The sequence below is a fragment of the Meriones unguiculatus genome, chromosome 5, assembly GCF_030254825.1.
Source record: "Meriones unguiculatus strain TT.TT164.6M chromosome 5, Bangor_MerUng_6.1, whole genome shotgun sequence".
Taxonomy (NCBI): domain Eukaryota; kingdom Metazoa; phylum Chordata; class Mammalia; order Rodentia; family Muridae; genus Meriones; species Meriones unguiculatus.
In genome coordinates, this window is record NC_083353.1 from 119,075,259 (window position 1) to 119,096,744 (window position 21,486).

Below are 21,486 nucleotides of genomic sequence, written 5' to 3' on the forward strand. Positions count from 1 at the left end.
CAAAGAACCAATTCCTGAAGGCTGTCCACTAACAGCCACACATAAGCATGTGCATAGCCACAGTTACACACACATTATAGGCATGTTCACACAATAATAATAAGTAAAATTAAACACTTTTAAACATTTATTCTCTGTGTGTGTGTATGTATGTATGTTTGTATGTATGTATGTATATATGTATGTATATATGTATGTGTGTGTGTATATGTATGCATACTTGCTGAAGCAGGCATGTGTATGTCAGGGCATGGATGTGATAGTCAGAGGACAACCTATGAGAGTCAGTTTTCTCCTTTGATGACAGGGATTATGGGTACCCACTTGGCTTTGTGGTAAGTACCTTTACCCACTGACCCATCTTGCCAGCTCTGACCTAAACTGTTATTGATAAAGTGTGAAAGGGGAGAGATTCGGTACAATGACATTAAGGAGTGACTGAATGCATACCCACAGTCCTCCTGGACAAGGCTTGGTTGTTGGTTGGATACAGTCTTGACTGTCTGCTCTCCTGTTACTCAGATTTAGCAGATGAAATCCACTCTCTCAGTCAGCTCCCTGTGACTTAGGAAATAGCCTTGGCGGACAGTGCTCTGGAGGCGTGACTGGGCACACCTTAGTCTCAGTTTCTGATCTCAGTATGTTCTTGTCCCTCAAGATTATTTGGCACTTTCCTGGTCTCTCTTATGGCTAAGACTATTAAGCAAGCTGCATGTGCCTACGGAAATAGGCCATGATGATACAAGAAATAGAAGACTGTCAAGAAAATGCTGGGTTGCCTCAATCTCCCCTGAACTTATGAGTCACCATACCTAGTTCAGTTCAGTATGGAGCTATCAGATTTTCAGGACTGCCTGAAATTACGGCATATGATTTCTATATTAGTAGGAGGGGCACTATTATTTTTTGGTGTCTTCCACGGTAGTACAAAGGTGACATATTTATTATTTCTAACCCACGACCAGATCTTCAAAGACCAGATCTTCAAATGCAAATTCAGACTGTTTGCATGACTTTGTCATAGGTTAGAAAATAATAGGCCTAGGACTCAAACTCAGGTTGGTTAAAGCTGGGATTTTTATGGTTGCTGTTTTATTTTCCCCATGTAGAAGATATGATTCCAGCAGCTCCAGAAAGCCCAGTGGTCCAGTATTCATTCAGGAGAGCACTTGTTTAGAAATGATAGATGATAGAAATACCCTGATTATGGCTACCTTCATCTCCCCACATTCTTCCATTTTTATCAGCCACCCAGGCTCAGATCCATGGAAGCAAAGAGGGACAGAGGATATATTAAAAATGAGATAAATTACAAGGCTGTGGGTGCTTTGCTTTTTCATTTTTATTTTTATTATTTATATTTTATTTGCTTTTGCTTTTGTTTGTTTGTTTTTCTTGAAACGGGGTCTCACTAAGCCTTGAGTCTACAAGCTTGGGTAGCTTGGAGCTCAATATGTAAGACAGGCTGACCTGACCTCACAGAGATCAGCCTGCCTCTGCCTCCAGAGTACTTGAATTAAAGGCACGCCCAGCTACCACGCCCAGCTCAGCATTTCTATCTTTTATAAGCTGATTTTTGTATTTGTATTATATGCTAGAATCAGCCTCAACTCTAGCTTCTACAAAGCAGTTCCAAGTCCATCTACATTTCCAAATTTGATTTATGTAAATTAAATTGCCGTTTATTTATGTTCCAGTAGAAAAATCCAAGAGACTTCTAACTGGGTCTGTTTCTGTGATTTTATTTTATTTTATTTTTTTCTGATTTCAAAATGAAAGCTGAGATTTTGGCAGCTAGTAGCTGGCAGGCTGAAAGCAGCATCTGTCTCAAGAAGACTTTGACTTTGTGAAAATGCAAACCCACTAAGGAAACTACACTTGGGTGTTTGGAGTGTAGGAGAGAAGAGTTGGTGTCTTTGAGAAGAGACTTGAAAACAGGATTCAAGGCCAGGAGGTTCTTGAGGCTAGGAAAGGGAAAATCAGTTACAATGGTTAAATTAGGACTGAGCTCTACTCCTTTGGGGCCTGCTGGAGTGACTGAGGTGCAGGATCTTTTTTTAACTTTTTTTTTTTTTTAATTTTTTTACTGGTGGATTTGGATTGCATGTTGTCCTGGGGGCAAGCGTGGTTTCATTACTGTAGTGCAGAGCAACAGAACTACTAACCTTGGGCGCCGGTGCCGCGTAGGCGGTGTGCATGAGAGCATGGTTACAGAGTGACAGGCTTGCTCTGTGTAAGCCTCACGGGCCGGGTCTTTCCCGTGGAGTCTTCAGATGGCTGGTTCAGCAGGGCGCAGGGATCCCCCCTTCATGTCAGTGATGGCCTGTGGTCTGCTCGCCAGCAACCGGAATCTCAAACCTGGCGAGTCTTTCGGAGTTCAGGGTGAGGTGGCCCCCGATGCCAAGCGCTTTGAGCTGAACCCAGGGCAAAACAGCAACAACCTGTGCCTGCACTTCAACCCTCGCTTCAACGCCCATGGGGACGCCAGCACCGTTGTGTGCAATAGCAAGGGTGGTGGAGCCTGGGGGACCGAACACAGGGAGCCTGCCTTCCCCTTCCATCCGGGGAGCGTCGTGGAGGTGTGCATCACCTTTGAACAGGCTGACCTGACCATCAAGCTGCCGGCTGGGCACAAGTTCACGTTCCCCAACCACATCAACATGGAGGCCATCGACTACGTGGCAGCTGATGGTGATTTCAAGGTAAAGCCAGCCAGCCTACAGCCCTCAATAAAGACAGCTGCCTTTGCTCCCCAAGAGAGAGAGAGAGACAGAGACAGAGACAGAGACAGAGACAGAGACAGAGACAGAGACAGAGACAGAGAGTTACAGGCTGGATGTAGATGGGAAGGATAGGAAGAGCTGTGCTAAAACCACTGAACTTTTTTATCACCTTGGTGGAATGGCTTTCCAAGACAAGGCTAACTTGAAGTTAGTAACGATAAGGCAAGTCCCAAATGATGGTGCTTCATGCCTGTAAATCTGAGAAACTGAGAACTAGAACCAGGGAACCAGAAAGATCACCCTCAACTGCATAGTGAATTTGAGGACAGCTCAGGCTGTGTGAGGCCCTGTCTCAGAAAAGAAGAAGGACTGGGACAGAAAGAAGAGGGAGGGAGGGAGGAGGAAGGAAAGGAAAAGAAAAAAGAGGAGAGGAGAAAATAATATAGCTAGGTTTGACTGTTCAAGTCTGTAATCCTTGATACTTTAGAAGCTGGGATAGGATGATCAAAGGTCAAGGTCTGTTCTACCAAAAGCAAATCATAGATTTAGTACAATGCCAGGTAAAACCCCAGTGCCATTCTGCCATTCTTCACAGAAATAGAAAACAAAAACAAACCAAAACAACCTTAAAATTTATATGAAAGCACAAAAATTTCCATATAGCCAAAACAATCCTTAATGTGCTGCATGTTTGGGGGTTCGGGGGCTGGTGGGGGTGGAGGGAGGTTGTTAATTACTGTGCCTGACTTCAAGGTACACTACAGATAAAAATTTCAATAAACAGTTCTGGGAAAACTGGACGTCCATATGTAGAAGGATGAAACTAGAGCCTTATTGCTTATAATGCACAAAATTCAACTGCAAATGGATCAATGACCTAACCCCGAAACTGCTAGGGTAAAAGGTAGAGAGCACTTTATGAGGTGTTGGCAAAAGTCAGGACTTTCTAAATGGGATTCTGGTTGCCCCGGATAGAAGACTAACAATGGACAGATGGACCTCATCAAGTTAAAAAGTTTCTGCACAACAAAGGAAACTATCAATTGCGTAAAGGGCAGCCTATAGTATGAAGAAGTCTTGACTGACTGTATATCTGTCAGAGGGTCAATATCAAGAGTACACAAAGTACTTAAAAAAAAAACCACGAGAAAACAAATAACCCAACTTTTAAACTTGAGTTGCAGCAGGGTACAGAGAAGTACGAATGGCTAATAACCATCATTCAAAGCACTCAACAGCTTTAGCCGTGAGGAAATGAATTAGGATTACTTTGAGAGTCCCTCTCAGCCCAGTCAAAATGACCGTCATCAAGAAAACATAGAAAAAAAATGATGGTGTGGACACGGGAACTAGGGAGAGCCTTTTCCACTCTTGGTCGTGGCCGCAAACTGGCATAGACACTGTGGAAGCCAGAGTGGAGGTTTCTCCAGAAGCTAAAAATAGGCTTACCACGTGACTCAGCTATATCTAGGCGCATACCCAGAGGACTTCACATCCTACTACAGAGACGTGTGCACATTGCAGCTCTATTCACCATAGCTAGGGAATGGAACCAGCCTCGCTGTGCACTATGATGATTTCATAGTGAAGACGTGCTGCATGTGTTCAGTAGAGTGCTCATCAATGAAGAGAAAGGAAAGTCGGCTATTTTCAAAACAGAGATGAAAACTACCCAGAGTGAGGTAACCACAGCCCAGAACGATAAATACCATTATGTTTTTTTTTTTCTTTCTCATATTGGAACCTAGCTTCAAAGTTTAAATTTCTGTGTTGGAGTGAGTGTCTAGAAAAATTAGGAAGCAAGAAAGATGTCAGGAGAAGTGGTGTGTGTGGGGGACAGATGTCTTGGCAGGAGGGATACTAAAATGTGACAGTGGAGGAAAGGGTCATGAGGGCTGGAAAGGTTAAAATGGGGAGAGGTAGATGATGGGGGTGGGGTGCTGGGGCAGAGTAGCCACAACTTAGAATATAAAGAAAAGTCACATAGAAATCTACTCTTTTGTAGCTAAATAAAGGAGGTAATTATTATAAAGTCTGAATAAAGTTATCCATTTTCTATAAACTTGGGGAAAGTTCTGCAACTGTGGAGCTCACAGGCCCTAAGGGGGGGGAGGGGACCTTGATAGTGATGCTCTGCCAAACAGTCACATAGCCAAAGTTCCCTCTAAGTGTGTATGCCCTTAGCTGGGTGCTACTCTCAGCCTTGGCTGAGTGGTTTTGGTCACTACAGAGACTCAAAACAGGACAAAGTGCTGAGACCAAGTGACTGTTGAGTGTGTGGCCTCAAAATGGGACATCTTTTCCAACCTGTCACCAAAAAGGAGATGGAACGATTGTAAGAGCTGGAGGATGGAAAGCAGTAACATGAGACTACCTTCTGGATACATAGTAGCTGAGCTGTGGCCACTTGCACAAGACCTGCACATGCATAAAATGTGTGTGAGAGAGAGAAGAGAGAAAGAGGAAGAAGAAGAAGAGGAAGAAGAAGGAGGAGGAGGAGGAGGAGAAGAAGAAGAAGGAGAAGAAAGCAGGAGGGAGACTACTCGGAAAGAAAAGGGTCATTGAAAGGAGTGAAAGGACAGGAGAGTGTAGTGGGGACGGATATGTTCCGAACATATTGCATGTATTGTATGAAAAGTTAAAAGAAAGTAAGCTGAAGGCATGCCTGGACTACGGAGTGAGTTTAGGCTAGCCTGGGCAAAATAAAAATAATATTACAAATATTAAAAAATAATACTAAATAAAATAATATAGCAGAGAGAAGGAAAGAAAATTGTGTGTGTCCATTCTTGCTTCCTTTCCTTCTTGCTCAGAGCCCTAGGAGATAACCACTTTGGACAGCTTCTGTTGATGACCTCTGGCTTGTGGGTGGGTGGGTCCAGCCACTAGTAAGCATTACTAAGAAACAAAAGAAAGAGAACAAGGTGATTTAGGATATTTACTGTCCAAGGACTCCTCCCCCAGCATTGTGGGTCCTGGGTCATGTTACTGAAGGCAGCAGATCTTGTCTGGTGGCTGTCCACATAGTAATTTCCCTTAAGCTGGGATCTGGTAACTGGTTTTTTCTTACTATCTGAAACCTGTACTCTTTAGTGGCTACTCTGCTATTGTCAGCCCTGGGGATTCAGCATCATTCCTAATCCTAGCTATGTCTCTTTAAGGAATTCTGTGCAAGTAATTACCTTCTATCATGTTACCTTGTTTTTCTCTCCCTCCCTGTCTCCTTCCCTTCCCTCCCACCTGCCTGTCTGCCCATGCCCTGACACTGTGTGGTTCTTTCTCAGAACAGAATCTGTATGCAATGTAGTTCATACCTTTTGTAGTCTCCTCAAGATTACAAAAACTACAAGAATATGATTGTGGTTCACATCAGAAGAATGGGTAGTTGCAGATTTGTCACTGAAACCAAATCAGCCTGAACACTGAGAATACAAAGTCCCACTTTCTGGCAACACCTTGATCCCAGAAATACAGTAAAACAACGTAACTGAGCAGTTTCAATGGGACTCAGGTGTCCAGTTCATGTGTCTGCTCACAGGGCCCCATCTGGAAGTTTGAGGATGGAGAACTGCAAGTTTAAGGTCAGCCTGGGGTCCACTGTTCGTTCAGATCGTCTGGGGGTAACTTAATGAGACTTTGTCTCAAAGGGAAAAGTGCAAAAAAAATGTTTTATCATGCATTAGACCTTAGGTGCAACCCTTCACACTATAAGTAGGAGGATGAGGAGGAGGAGGAGAGGAAGAAGAAGAAAAACAGTAAGTAAGCACCACAAGGTTGTTGTATTCTGCATGGCTGGGAGAACATTCTCATATAAGGCTGTCATTTATAAATGAATAGATTATTTATGAATGAATAGTTTAAGACAACCAAAAGTGAAAGACAAAACTCCAGAATGAACTGAAACTTAAATCACTGCCTGAAGATGGAGGACCAGTGTTATCAGAATCTTAAATATCAGGCGGTTATGACTTTCCTGAAAGCTGGACTGACACCCAGTTTAACACACTGGAACACACGACAGAGCTAAGCAAAGGCCATTCAGAGTATTATGAACATGATTACCTGCCAGGAGCTGAGAGTGTTTTTACAGACTGGAATTCCTAGCCTGAGGGAAGAGACATTCCTATCTTGGGATAGTGATGTCAGGATGCTGAAAAGAATGTGGTCCATGGGATGAGTGAAGAGGTCAGGCCAGGTGGACGGTGTGGTCTTGGGCGATGCATTTTCCCTTGACTAGCTGAAGTTATTTGAAAGCTGTTTTTCAGAACTTACAACCAGAGAATCTTTCAGTTAAACCTCTCAGGTATCCCCCTGAGAGTTTACCTGACTGTATTTGAAGAAAGGTTAGCAGGATGCCACAGGAGACTGGTGGCCCCCCAGCCTAGGGAGGGCTCCTGAAAACCCGAGTTTGATCCTCGGACCCACGTGATGAAAAGGTGAGAGCCAAGTTTTGCAAGCCATCCTCTGACCTCCACGAATGCACTGTGCCATCCACAGCACACTGTAGCACTCAGGCAGCCGGGTCTTGTTTGATGGATTGGTGGAGGCCTGTGGGAGAACACACAGGAAATTCATGTGGCAGAGGAATCTCTGAATGCTGTATATCAAGGGTTACATAACCATCTTTCCTGGACACTAAACTGGTGGTAGCTCCCCTTCATACCTGAGAACCAGCGTAGGTGAAACGCGATTTCTGGTACCCTCGGTTTAACATAGTCTTTAACTTGCCAGCACCCTTGTGATTCTTGGCACCTGGAGAGAGCCTGGAACTTGGAAGGGACTGAAATAACTGGTTCTCTGACTTGCATCCAGGATTTTTAAGAATGGAGACGTAAAGCTATTTTCTGGGCTTTTCATCTTACCGAATCCGAAGCATTTTGAAAGGTTCTGTTCCTGAATTGCAAGGTGGAGATAGTAACGATTCCTCTTTCTTAAGGATGCTATGCTGGTTAAATGAGACAACACATGTAAGGGTCTGAGATTAGTATCTGCCACAGCCAACCGCTAAGAGTCTGCCCTTTCTTATCATTGGCAGGGAAGCACTTGCATGGCAGCTTTGGATATATGGGTGTGTATGATCTCCCTTCTTTTATCAGGCTTTGAGGATGATGGATGTTCCATGACACGTAAGCCCAGGATGTGTTTGGGCTTTTCAGGGTGGAAGGGCATGAGTGTGGCCACACATCTTAGGGGAGGCACGTTGCCATCTCTTTGCCTGACTCACAAAGTGAGTCAAGCAAAACTCAACTGTTATGACTAAACTCTATTCACTTACAAATTCCAATAGGACCAGCCCTGGGGGGGGGGCTCTGCTCAGAGACTGTAAAGAGATAACTCGCTTCTACTCTCTTCTTTAGAGGAGGGTGCTTCCAGGGCCTAGGAAAGTTGTTTAGAAAAGAGTAAATAAAGCTGAAATTGGACTGGAGAAAGTCCTCTGCACTCTCAATAGGAAAGAATGACCAGGGCTGAGAGAGGGGTTGGTACCTTCTCACTCTTCTCCATCTAAATGGATGGACGTTATCAGAGAGCTCAGAGGCCAGGGCCAAGGAGGTAGGGTACCTGTACACATCAAGAGGCTTGGCTGAAAATGGCTCAGAGGAGCAACTTCCTGTTTCCCATTAAGCTCTAGCATCTTTGCTTAAACCTCTCCCAACTGCTTCATCCTAAATTGTCCTGGGCATGCATGATGGCTGGGAGACTCTAGTACTATTTAGGAAGGACAATTTCTAAGAATGTCTCAGTTTCTGCAGGAGACAGGCAAGAAATGTCCCCTCCTGTGAGCCGACACAGAGACTTGAATAACTTCAGGGACAATGTTTCCCTTGCCTCAGACCTTGATTCTTCTTAGACACTTCCTGCCTTTGACGCACCTCAGGATATAAGCAGTGTGTGTGTGTTTAATTGTTTTGGTTAATTTTGAGACACGGTCTCACTCACTACTCTAGTCTGGCCTGGAATTTACCATTAGCCCGGGCTGGTTTTGAACACACTCTACAGCCTAGGCTGTCCTGGAGCTTGAGGTGATCCTCCTGCCTTACTCTTCTAGTAGGATTACAGGAATGTGCTGCCCTGCCATGCTTTAATTTGATTGCATTTTATTTACAGTGCATGAAGTCAATAAAGTTCTGCACCATTCACAAATATTTCAGCTTGTAAAGAGGCCTGTCTTCATATTAATATTGCTCAAAACTTTCTCTCAGGCTCACTAAGTTCTATAGTAGGTGGAGACATTTTGCAAATGATTTAGCTTCTACCCTGTCTAAAGCCTACCTTCCAGAACTAATCCTAACTAATTTGTACACCCAGCCTGCTGACTGAAAGGAGACTGGAGGCCAGTGAGTCATGGTGGGGCTCTGAAGTTGCCTTTCTTACGTTCACGTGTTCAGTGAAAAACAGCTTGAGGAAAGGGCTCAGCTCAAGGCCATGCTACCACTTCCTGCCTTTCAGACTCTGGAGCCCAGGAACATTTTCTTTCGCAACTTTATTTCTTTCTCTGATTGAAAAGAAAAACAAAACAAAACCAAACCAAAAACCAAACCCCCCCAAAACTAGATGTGATGGGTACACACTTATAATCCCTTTCAAGCCTCCCCCATCATTCCACTCACCAGAGATAACCACCATTGAAAGTTTGTTTTACTTAATTAAATGCAGTAATGAGGTAAAGGAAAAAAAGGAGTCAGTGAGTCACACTGAAAGAAAATAAACAAATGGAGAGAAAGGAGGGCTCTTGTCTAGGAACAAACTGCTGAGGGCTGATTGTGAGTGCGGAAGGGTCAGCTGGAGGTTCAAGCCCACACTTTCCGGGTAGAGTGACAAGAACTGGCTTGGGAGGGAAAGAACATGTGACCAAGCTGATATTCTACAGACTACTGAAAAGTTTCTCTGCAGTAGAAAGAACGTCTCAGGAGAGGCTTACAGGGAGCTAAAGAGGAATGGCCACGAGATACAACATAGTCTTTGACCTGTGTGACAGACATGGGAAAAATGCTATAGAAGTCTTTACGTTGAGGCTTAAGCTAGCAATGCTAGCACCCAGGAGACCGAGGCAGGAGGATAACAGCTGGAAGAGCTGGCTAGACTGTAGAGCCTGTTCCAGGCCAGCTCCATCCAGGCTCCACCTTATTGATACATTGTGAGCAGAGAACATGAAGAAATCAAGCTGGAGCTGGCCTGGAAGCTTCCTGTCCCTGGCAAGCCTCCACAGTGATGGAAGAAGCTATGCTGCTGAGGGAGAAAAGCCATCAACAGTTTGTGACCTGGAAGAGTAAGGTGGAGCAAAGCCTTTCTTCTTCTGCTCTCGGTCTTTATCATGGCAGCAGAATAATGACTAACATAGGTCCTGAGCTGAGACAGGGGCGTAGCTCTGCCTCCTGTAACTGTAGCTGTAGACTGTAAAAGGTAGAATTGAGTAGAGTTCTCAAGACCTGCTACAGGTAATAAAGAACTTTATGCAACATGTGTGAACTTTGTGACAAAACAAAGATAGAAATTACTATTATTTACTGAGCACCAGAATTTTCCCAGCTTGCACGCCATAACTGAGCAGAATCAAATGAACAGTGAAATGAAACATGTTTACGATCTTTTGTAATCATTAGTCAGTTGATTAATTCAGTGAATGTGTGTGTTTGTGTACATGTACAAGCATGTGTGCCATGGGAGACATGTCCTGTGGGGGTCAGAGGTCAGCTTGTAGGAATCAGTTTTCTCCTTCTACAGTGTGGGTTCTGGGGACTGATCTCAGGTTGCTAGGACTGGTAACAAGGATCCTTCCCCACTGTGTCTTCCCACAGGCTGGAAATAAATTCTTTTTAAGGGTTTTTTGAGACAGGTTTTCTCTGTGTAGCCCTGGCTGTCCTTTGGATTTGCTTTGTAGACCAGGTTGGCCTCCAACCGACAGAGATCCACCTACCTCTGCCTCCCCCAGTCATGGAATTACAGGTGTGTGCCACCACACCAGGCTCTGGAAATAAAATTTTGAAACACTTACAAAAGATGAGGCTCAGAGAGCCCAGGCAGGTTATTTTGGGTGCTTATCTATTGTTTCAGTTCATTGCTCTGGGTCATGACTAATCTTCTGTGTAAACTCCACTGGAATTCAAGTCGGCCTGCAGGCACACCTCTGGGTGTCTGAGGGCACTTCCAGAGAGGTTAAGTGGAAGAGGAAGACCCACCCTGAATGTGGGCAGCCCCATGCCATAGGCTGAGGCCCTGGGTTGGATTACAAAGGAGAAAAAGAAGAAAGCCAGCCAAGTGCCAGCACTGCTCATTCTCTGTTTCCTAATCTGCTAGGTGTGAGCAAGCAGCTTCATGCTCCTGACGCCATGAGGACCACCATGCCTTTCCTCTCATGGTGGGCTGTGCTCTCCTAACCTGTAGGCCCAAATAAATCTCTCCTCCATTAGTTGCCTCTAAAAGTAATAACTGATGCAGGTAGTTTTACTAAACTAATTTTATATTTTGTGCAAACTTACTGCTTGGTTAAAAGTTGCCAGATTTTCCTAAGAAGGAATCCGAGAATGCCCGGGTTTACTTCAGTGGCAGATCAATTGCTTTGGAACATGCTGGTCCCTTAACGCTGCCCCTCAAAACAAGCATAAAAAGGACTTGTGTAGGGAGGTGTGTGCGAGTTCAGAATGAAAGAAAATGCTGATGAACTATAGCTGTCTAGTGTGTCTTCATCAAGGGTTATGTGGTCCTTTCCGCATCCCCAGGTCAGATAGGTAAACTGAGTTGTCTTTCTGATGATCTTCTTTCCTGTGCTGCCTGGTCTCCATAATAAATGACTATCTCATGTGTCCAAATATCCTTCTTCTGGCATGCTCAAGAACTTTCATTATTCCGTTATGATTGCATTCAAACTTCCTGTTACCTATCAAGGCTCTCCTGGCTTTCGGAGTTTCTAATAATATCACTGGACTATGAACCTCTGGAAATGTGACTCATGTCCTTCAGTGAAACCATACTGTGTTCAATGTTAGCAGATGGCCTAGTTCAAAACAGACACCAAAAAAGTTTGCTCAGGAAGAATGACAAGTTTTTGAGTGCATAAACATATTTCTCATCATTCAGTTTCCTGATTTGTAAAATGGAGCCATGACGGCTGTCATGACGGTTATGACGATGATGCCTGCACACTCTGGTGAGAAATCAATGACCTGACTTCTTTGTGCTTTTTAGGACTGTGATGATGGCAGCGATTGATATAGAACACCTGATACATTTTTGGCATTTTGATTTGTGTTAACTGACACTATGCCTAACATTACCTTCATTCTTTTAAAAGATGCTTCTGGGTGTTCTGCCTGCATGCATGTGTCTGTGGCATGAGTGAGTGCCCAGCACCCATGCAGACAAGGAGAACACCAGATCCTCTGGGACTGAAGTTACATAGGGTTGTGACTGCCATGTGGCTGCTGGGAAGTGAACCTGGGTCAGTGCTCTTAGCTTCTGAGCCATTGCTTTAGCTCCCATAGCATTACTTTCAGTGGGCATTATGAAAAGCAGTATGCAACCGGACTGCATCAGAGTTATGGGAGTCTTTGGATTCTGCTCACAGTCAGTGTTGGAGCTCAGTCAACTGACAGCTCTCCTTAATGGTGTCATTGTGCTGCTTCTCGAGCATGTGGCAATGTGAGCACACACTTTTGTTTTGTTTGTATAAACATATCTCACTTAAATGTGCTTTCCTGAGTTTGCATTTAAAACACACACACACACACACAAATTGAAGGTTTGTGGCAAACATACTTTGAGCAAGTCTGTGTTATTTTCCCAGGGGCGTGGACTCTCTAACTGTTCTTGTAAAGTCTGGGTAATCCTGGCACTATTTCAAATCTATTCCTTACTGTTATATCTTGTTCTTTCCATTTTATTTTATGCATATGGGTGTTTTGCCTACGAGTGTCTATACCATGTAGCACCCGAGGAGACCAGAAGAGGGCATCAGATACTCTGGGACTGGAGTTCTATAGGGTTGTGAGTCTCCATGTGGGTGCTGGAAATTGATCCTGATTTCTCTGGAAGAGCAGCCAGTGTTCTTAACTACTGATCCATCCCTCTAGCCATTAGTAAGCGGCTTTAAAGTAATGTTTTGTGGTTCTCCTGTATATTTCTTCTCTGGCCCTATCATAAATGAACATAAAAAAAAAAAAAGCAATGCATGCTAGAATGAGTAAGTATAGTAGATATAATAAATATAAATTCAGAATTTCTAACTCTAAATCTGTAGTCTACTTGACACTTCTGTAAGTTTTACGGTATTACCACTGTGGGAACAGGGATGTGCTTAAATATGCTAAGTAACTTAGAATTACATCCCGATTATCTGAGAAATAAGCTTATTTATTTATTAATCTATTTTTTCTGGTAGCAGAGATGGCACCCAGAGTGCCTCACATGCAAGGCAAGTGCTCAGCCATTGAGTTACACCCTGAGCTCAAATCTTTAATAATTTAATTAGTGCATTTATGTATATGTGTTCATATTTGTTTAAACATTTGTGCATACACACACACATATATGCATGTATGTACAGGTCAGAGGTCTCTGTTGTATGCCTTCATCAATTGCTCTCTACCTCAGTTTTTAGGTAGCGTTTGTCACCGACCCTGTAATTCACTGCTCTAGCCAGCCTGGCTGTCCCACAGGCTCCAGGGATCCTCCCGTCTCTTCCTTGCCAGCGCTGAGATTACAGGTGTTCACTGGCACATGTGGCTTTTTTATGTGGGTCCTGGGGGTCAAACACATGCCCTCAAGCTTGCATATAAAGCACTTTGCCACTGTCAGAGCCACCTCTCCAATCCCCTAAACCATTTTTAAAAAATTTCCTCTCTTTTTGTCCAGCCTGACATTTCCTCAGGGTATTTGTGTCTTCGAATATCCTTTACTGATAATCACTACTCCTGTTCATCTGTAATTGTACTACAGTTGTCGTCAGGCTGGGTGAGATTCTCTTTCTTTGAGACCGTGAATAAGGAATCAAACACATGGGTCTGTCTCTTCTAGTTACCAGAGTTAGAGATGTGTGAGAAGGAAGAGAGTCAGTCCCTAGGAAGAAGCAATACTTTGGGCATGTCAAGAAAGGTATGGCAATGGGAACAAATAAGGAACAAAGTATGTGTTCAGAATCCCTTATTTCAAATGCTTGAGGCTTTAAAAATTACTTTACAGAATATTTACATGTACATAACAAGAGGCCCAGTAGGAAAGAGATCCAAGTCTAAACATGAAATTCATTTCTGTTTCACACACACACGCCTTACACACATTGCCTAGAGGTAATTATATATTATATTTTTATTACATCTATGTCTTGAGTGTGACTCATTATATGAGGTCAGTTGTGGAATATTCCACTCACGGTGTCATGTTGGTACTCAAAAAGTTTTGACTTTGGAGCATTTTACACTTCAGGTTTTTAACTTTTTTGTTGGGGGATAGCGTTTCAGTCTGCAGCCCAGGTTGATCGTGAACTGACCAAGATCCTCCTGTTTCAGCCTTCGGAGGGCTGGGACTAGAAGCATGAGCCATCACTTCAGTTATGTATAATATATTGTTGGATCATGGTTGCTTGGTCTGTGTTCTAGTTCCATTTCTGTTGCTGTGAGAAGACGTCCTGATAAAAGGGAATGGAGGAGAGTTTACAGTTCATAGTTGCAGGTGACTGTCCATCACTGAATTCACAGTGGCATGCATTTTGAAATAGCTCGGCAAATCTGCAGTCAAAAGCAGAGAGCAATGACTGCATCCAGGCTTCCTTCTCAAATCCCTTACTCCCTTTCAGGACCCAAACCCAGAGAATGGTGACATTAGCTTTTCAACTTGGGTCTTCCCACATCCTTGAACATACGTATGCCATGACAATCCCCTAAGAACTGGCCATAGGCCCACCTGATCTGGACTATCCTTCCCTTTCTAGGTAACTCTATGTTGTGTCAAGTTGAGAGTTCAAATGAAACATTACAACATGTATGAAAAATTATCATAATTCAGGGTGGTTTTCTGTTTTTTTTTTAATTTCAATCATTTGATCAAAGAAGCTTATCATCTTTAAAGAAACTCCATAGTTTCTTTAAATGCTATCTCTTTCCCCTTTTAAATCAAGTTGGATGAGATTCTGTTGTTTCTAACTCTTAAGTTTCTCCATAAAGATAAGAGACAGTGGAAAACAATTTGTTTGTTTCATGCTGCCACGGGCTGAACCAAGAGACATACATACCCGTTAGGCAAGTCAAGTGTGTCCTCTTGCTGACCCACACTCCCAGCTCCTCGGAGGCTGTTTGAGCAGCAGGAAAGAAAGGTGAGTGACAGATATAAAGCCTGAGATTGACATTGCTAGAGCTGTCTATCATTGCTTAGTAGCGACTAGGAAATGATTTAGATTAGCCTGCCCTAAAAACCCGCCAGCTTGTTGAAGCTTCCTTTCTCTTATAAAGAAAATCATAAAAGTATCATTTCTTGTACCAAGGGGGATGGTTAGGAAGGAAGGCCCTCTGGGCTTAGCGCAATCAGTTCTCTTCAGAGGTGGTCCACCAAGGAAGCAATTCTGCCTCTGCTGCTCACTACGCCACCACTTTCAATAACTTGATGCTCCCCTCCCCCGCGTCTGTCAGTCTCACATATCTTTCTTTCGAATAAGTATGAGAAAGGTAAAGCCTGCTTTGCGTGGCAAAGGGCCTAGATCATAGCTGGGCCTCCCCTGTGGGTCGTGGCTCCCACTCTCAGGCTTTGTGTGTGGCCTTTGTTCTACTGGCTCCAGCAGCCTGGTGACTTCATAAAAAGGAGGAAGGGAGAGCTGTAAACATCAGCTTCTGCAGAACACAGTTTCTGAGGATTTTAACTCTGCAGTTATTTTTTTTTTATTCAGTGTTATTGCCACCCTGTGGATTTCTTGGGTAATGAAGCTCAGGCTGAGAAATTAAAATGGGACTGAAGCCAGGTGAAATGCTTTCCAGTCTTTGTGAGTCCCCTCTTTCAGTGCTGGGAGAGCAAGCCCAAGCAATTGTTTTGCTCTGGTTTGTTAAAGTTGAATACCAGTCTGGGGCTTGAGTGACATAATTACCTAATCCACCTTCATCTAGAGGCTTCCTTCCTCTTCAGTTTTTACATATAAGACCCAAGTGCTAAGTTGTTTGGATTTCAAGCTGGCCAATAATGAATCTAGGAAGTGAATCTAAGATCTTCTGATGTCTAGTCAAATATTCTTCCTTCCGACACGGTTTGGTAATAAATACTGTTCATACAAAGAGTCGATTATTTTTCAATACTATCTTAGAAACAATAATTATGTGGTCACTTAGGAATCTACTTTATGGAACTGAATCTCTGCCCTTTGATGGTCTATTTCCTTGGACCTGTCAATCTTTTCCCTTCAGAAGCATTTTCTGTTGCTCTTTTTTTTTTGGATGTCTGGGAGACATCCCAAAGAAGAACCAGTTCCCAGTTCCCATTTACTCAGGATTCCTTGAGAACTGCCTGTTTCTGCCTCCTCCTTCCGGAAACATCCCTCAACTTCAGAGAAGCACGTTATTTCTTCTGGGTTCCACTAAGTGCTAAGTCCTAGCTGCTTCCCATTCTCCTCTTTTGAGGCATTAGGAGCTATTCTAGCATTTTACTACTTTCTTTAAGTAGGCAATTGACTCAGAAAAGCAACCTATCTAATCATATGTGGAAGAGCATTTGAATTGCTATAGTGTACTCAATTATTATGCGTTTATTAATACATTGTAGGCACCCCTGTGTTCTTTTCCCTTTTCAAGCATTTTTCTTTCTTTTAAGGAGAGGAGGGTGCATTAATTTTAGAATATTTAAGTCTCGTAGAAAAATTCTGTTAGGATTTATGACTTGACAGATCAATTTAGAAGTAATTGGCCATTTAGAATAATTTAAATTTAATCCTTAAACCCGAATTATTGTTCTTTGTTGTGTCTACGTTAACACTGTCAATAATGTTGTGATTTTCTTTTAAAGGTCTGACTTTGAGGTTCTGTAAAACCTTTTTTTTTTTTAAGTTCCATGTTCTATTGGTCACTGCTGCTTAAACAGCAGGTACTTATGTTAAATCTTATAGTTATCTTTTAACTGGTGAACTTATCCATTAATTTAAACACTGTCAGTTGGCTTTGCTTGAATTTTCTAAGACAGTTATAATTGCTGACCCTCTTCCCTTTAGTGTTTATGCTTTCCCGTTTTCCCTTTTTCTACTTGTTTTTTTTTTTTTTTTTTTTTTTTTTTTTGTGAAATCATTTCTACCTGTGTAGGCTTTGTTTCTCCTAAACTCACCATGGGTGTGTGTGTGTGTGCGCGCGCGTGCGTGTGTGCATGTGAGTGTGACTATGTATTTTCTGGAGGTGGATGTTTGTGCTTTTGCAGTGGGTGTGAAAGCAGGGCTAACCTGTTGGATCGTTTTGCATTCCTTCTCTGAGCAGTCATCATAATGAGTGCCCTCAGCTCCCCACTCTTCCCTATTTTCCTTAATTATAAGTTAGGAGACTCTCAAGAGCTAATCTCACCTTTATCAGACATTTCACCTGGTTTCTCTCTCAGTGGCGATATGCCTCAAGTTAGTTCCCTAAGTTCTTACATTTTGGAGGGACAAAAGCATCTTTAGTTTTCTTTTTTCCCCCCTTTTTTAATTTTAAGATTTTGTTTCCAATTCTCTCATGCATCCCGACCACAGCTTCACCTTCCTCTGCTCTTCCCAGTGCCCCTCCCCCCAACCTGCCCCTCCCGCCCTAGTCTCCCCCCAAGAAAAGAGTAGGCCGCCTAGGGACATCAACCAAACATGGCACAGGATACAGTAAGACCAGGCACAAATCCTTACATCAAGGCTGGACCAGGTAACCTAGTAGGAGGAAAAGGGTCCCCCAAACAGACAAAAGAGTTAGATGCTCCAACACCCACTGTCAGGAGTCTCCCCCCCGCACCCCCAAACACCAAGCCAACAACCATGACATTTTTTGCAGAGGACCTAGCTCAGACTCATGCAGGCTCTGTGACTTCCATGTCAATGAAAGTGAAGCCCTGTGAGTCCTGCTTATTGATTCTGTGGCCTGTGTTCTCCTGGTGTCCTTGACCCTTCGACTCCCATGATTTCTCCTTCCACTCCTCTTGCAGGGGGCGGGGGAAGTGGTACAGTGTGTGTGTGGGTGGTGCTTTCCCCATACTCTACTGGGAGGGACTTGATGGAGGCCTACAACTTTGGGGACTTTCTTGTCCTGATTTGGGTCACCACCAAAGTTCTACCTCCTTCTCTTCTGTCCAGTTACAGGCTTCAACAACCTTACTAACTAACTTTTACTTAGGTAGAGCAGGGTTTATACAACAAAGACCAGTGTACTTGAGGATGTACTCTCAAGTGCAACCAGATCTTGGGGGCCAGAATCAACATTAGAATACATAGCACCAGACCAACCCCCAACAGGAGTAGCTTGTTATTCTTAGTTTTCTAATGACACCCTCCCCTCCCAACATAATTAAGATTTTTTTTCCTTTTTATACTGGGGATGGAGGCAACTCCAGGCCCCAAGGATGCTAGGCAAGCACTCTATCACAGGACTATAGTGCCAACTCAGTGATTTATTTTAAAATTCTTCTTAAAAAATTTATTGTGAGGTTTTTAATCCACACAATATTAGTGGCATTGTGTAAATTATTAATTGTATATTGATTTTCCATTATCTCTTAAATACTCTTCAAGACACTTGAGGGCACCTTAGTGAGAAAACAGAGAAGAGAATCAAGGTCCTTTAGACTAAGTCAACAGGAAATGCTGCTCTCTGTCATTGTGTTTGTAGAGGCAAAGGAGGGATAGAGCCTGTGTATGAGTCTCAAACTCAGAGGAAACTATTGATAATTGAGTTTTTCTTCCTGGCCCCAAGCTCCCAGAATAACAACTCATGAGACTCAATTATTATTCTACAGATACCTACACCATATATCTAGGCTCTTTTCTGGCTAGCTTATAACTTAAAATATGCCATTATAGTAATTCACATTTTTGCCTTGGGGCTGGTTTCCTGAGCTCAGTCACCATACGTCCATCCTCCTACATCTTCTTGCCAGCTGAATCTCCCATGCCTGGCTCTATCCCAGAATCCCTCTGCCTACCGGATGTTCCACTTCCTATTTCCTGCCTAAGCTATAGGCCATAGTTTTTTTTTTTTTTTTTAATTGACAGGTGTTTCATCCATAAATACACTAGAGATTCCACCTGCAGGGCATAGTGGCACAAGTCTGTGATCTTGGCTTAGGAAGTTGAGGCCTGGGAGTTCAAGGTCAGACTGGATTTTAGTAACTCTGTCTATTAAAAAGGTGTAAACAAAAAAAGCAATGGCTGCCAGCACCCACCACAGAAATCTTAGGAGTCTGAGATACCTATGAAGGCTCCAAAGGATGACACATCAGCGGAAAAGGAATCTGCAGGGCAGACAGCTCCAGAACAACAAAGAAGGAGGAGGAGGAGAAGGAGAAGAAAAAGCCAAAGTCTTACGAGAAGATGCTTTTAAAATGTGAACTCAAAAAATTGGAAGGAAAGATGCAACAGAGAATGACGAATCTATACCGTTTGCTGGGGTGTCTCCGCCAGGAACTATACTGTTTGCTGGGGTGTCTCATTCCTAATGAGCTGTGGGGCTGCTGGCACTGTGCTTGGGACAGGGAGAGGTGCCGCTTCTTGGAGCTCCCACAGAAACAGGTCGTTGCTGAACAGATCTGGCCTTAGGCGGGCTGGCCAGTTCCTCGCACGGGGCAGCTACACGGTGAGGCTCGCGCTGCTGGGAGAGAGAGAACGTGAGGCAGCAGTTCAGGCCGCAGCCCATAAGCCGTGTCAACAGTTGTGTCTGGTGAGCCCAGCCAAGCGGCAGCCGCTGTACAGCAGCCTGACGCTCCAACGAAAACTCGTCATTATTCAGTAGGGCTGATGAGCAGCCAGCTGCTTGCCCTTTCGGGAGAGTGCAAGGCGGCAATGCTGCCAGCGGGCTTCAAGCACAAAAGTCAATCTTGGAGCGCCTCCAGGTGGCAGACATAAGGAAGTGTGTGGGAGCCAGGAGCTAGCCCAGAACCGACCCCTCAACGCCCTGCTTAGCTACGCAACATCACTCTGACTCTGGGCAACAATCAGGGTATCTGAGATGAGCCTGGGCAGTGGTCCAGTATTAATGATGCTTTAGAAACCGGAAACCCTGAACCAGATCAACGACTTATTATAATGGATATTTGCATACACACATACATACATGTTTATCTCCAGACACCTTTCTACTTCATAAGTACTACATATTTGTACATCATAAGGGCATCGGAAACTGCGATGTGTCACTATATATATTATATATGTAATATATATATATATACACACACACACATATATATGTATATATACACACAAATGTATATGTGTATGTATGTGAAACTGCAATGTACAACGTGTCACTTAATATATAAATATACACGTATAATGCCATTATAAAGTACAAGTAGTCGATGGAGAGGTGGTATTCATGGTCCTCTGTCCCAGGCCATGTTGGAGCCCGAGTTTCACGTGGAGGTCTTTGGTCCTACAGCAGCCAGGAGCCATGTGTGCATCTATGGCCCATGTTACTACCTAAGGACATGTGGATGTCTGTGGTCTGTGTTGCCATCAGAGGGCATTTTGACATGAGTGGCTTGTGTTGCTACAGAGACCACATTGATACCCTTGGCCTGTGCTGCCACCGAGGACTATGGTGGTGCCCGTGGCCTGTGCAGTGAGAGAGAGCCATGTCGATGACTGTAGTCTGTACTACCTGGGGCCGTGCTGAGGTTCTTGGCATGTGCTGACACCAAAGATCACATGGAAGACTGTGGTGTCACCAGAAACCATGTGTTAGTTCGTGATCAGTGCTCCCACTGACTGCAAAGGGCAAGGAGGCTGCTTTTGCCATGGTATTGATGGCTGCAGACACACAGTTGAGAAAGAGGGACACAGAGGGCTTCTGTGACCAGCCCCAGGCTGCTGGCCCACAAAAGTAACAGACTAGACTGAGAGCCACTGGGGTAAAAACAAAACAAAACAAACAAACAAACAAACAAATGAACAAACAAACAAAATTTGGAAGGTCTATTAGGTATACATATCATTTAAATCACAGCTTGTCACCAAAGCCGAGGCAGGAACTCAAGCAGAGCTGCGACTTGGAGGCAGGAACTGAAGCAGGGGACAGGGAAGAGCACTGCTTCCTCACTTGCTCCCCCTGGCTTGCTCAGCCTGCTTTCTTACGCAACCCAGGTCCACCTGCCCATGGGAGGCACCTCACACCATGGGTGGAACCCTCCACCATCAGCCATCCGTCAAGAAAATGCTCCACGGGTTTGCCTAGAGGTAAGTCTAATGGAAACCTTTTCTCAGCCGAGGTTCCCTCTTCTCAGATGACCCTAACTTATGCCAAATGACAGAAACAAAACAGAACTAACAAGCTTACCAGACTGGCTGAAACGGAAAGCCTAAGGCTTCATCAGAGACCCCGTCTGTCTTAGACAATAGGCTGCAAAGTGACACACACTACATAACCATGAAGAAAAATTAAATCACGGCGTTTGCAGGAAGATGAATGTAGCTAGAAATGATTATGTTGACACCCAATAAAACACAACGAGACAAACACCGCATGCTTGATCTTACAGGAGAGGTCTGTATGTCACTATGTATGTGTACATAGATGTGTCTCCTTGTGTATAAATGTCTCAGAATCTACCACCAAGCTGAATGACCTCTAGACTC

At 43.8% G+C, this 21,486-nt stretch overlaps 1 protein-coding gene and 1 long non-coding RNA gene across 2 annotated transcripts; one reads left to right on the forward strand and one right to left on the reverse strand.

Moving 5' to 3' along the window:
* The first annotated feature begins 2,318 nt into the window (after positions 1-2,318).
* LOC110560950 (galectin-1-like) lies at positions 2,319-11,930 on the forward strand. Its single transcript, XM_060383418.1, has 2 exons — positions 2,319-2,747; positions 11,907-11,930. The coding sequence occupies exons 1-2, from the start codon at positions 2,319-2,321 to the stop codon at positions 11,928-11,930; spliced, it is 453 nt and encodes a 150-aa protein (XP_060239401.1).
* Positions 11,931-13,931: 2,001 nt separating this feature from the next.
* On the reverse strand, positions 13,932-19,624 carry LOC132654104 (uncharacterized). Its single transcript, XR_009591788.1, has 3 exons — positions 19,291-19,624; positions 14,947-15,003; positions 13,932-14,343 (listed from the first exon to the last, which is right to left on the reverse strand). It is a non-coding gene; the product is annotated as an uncharacterized LOC132654104 (long non-coding RNA).
* Between the last annotated feature and the right edge of the window lie 1,862 nt (positions 19,625-21,486).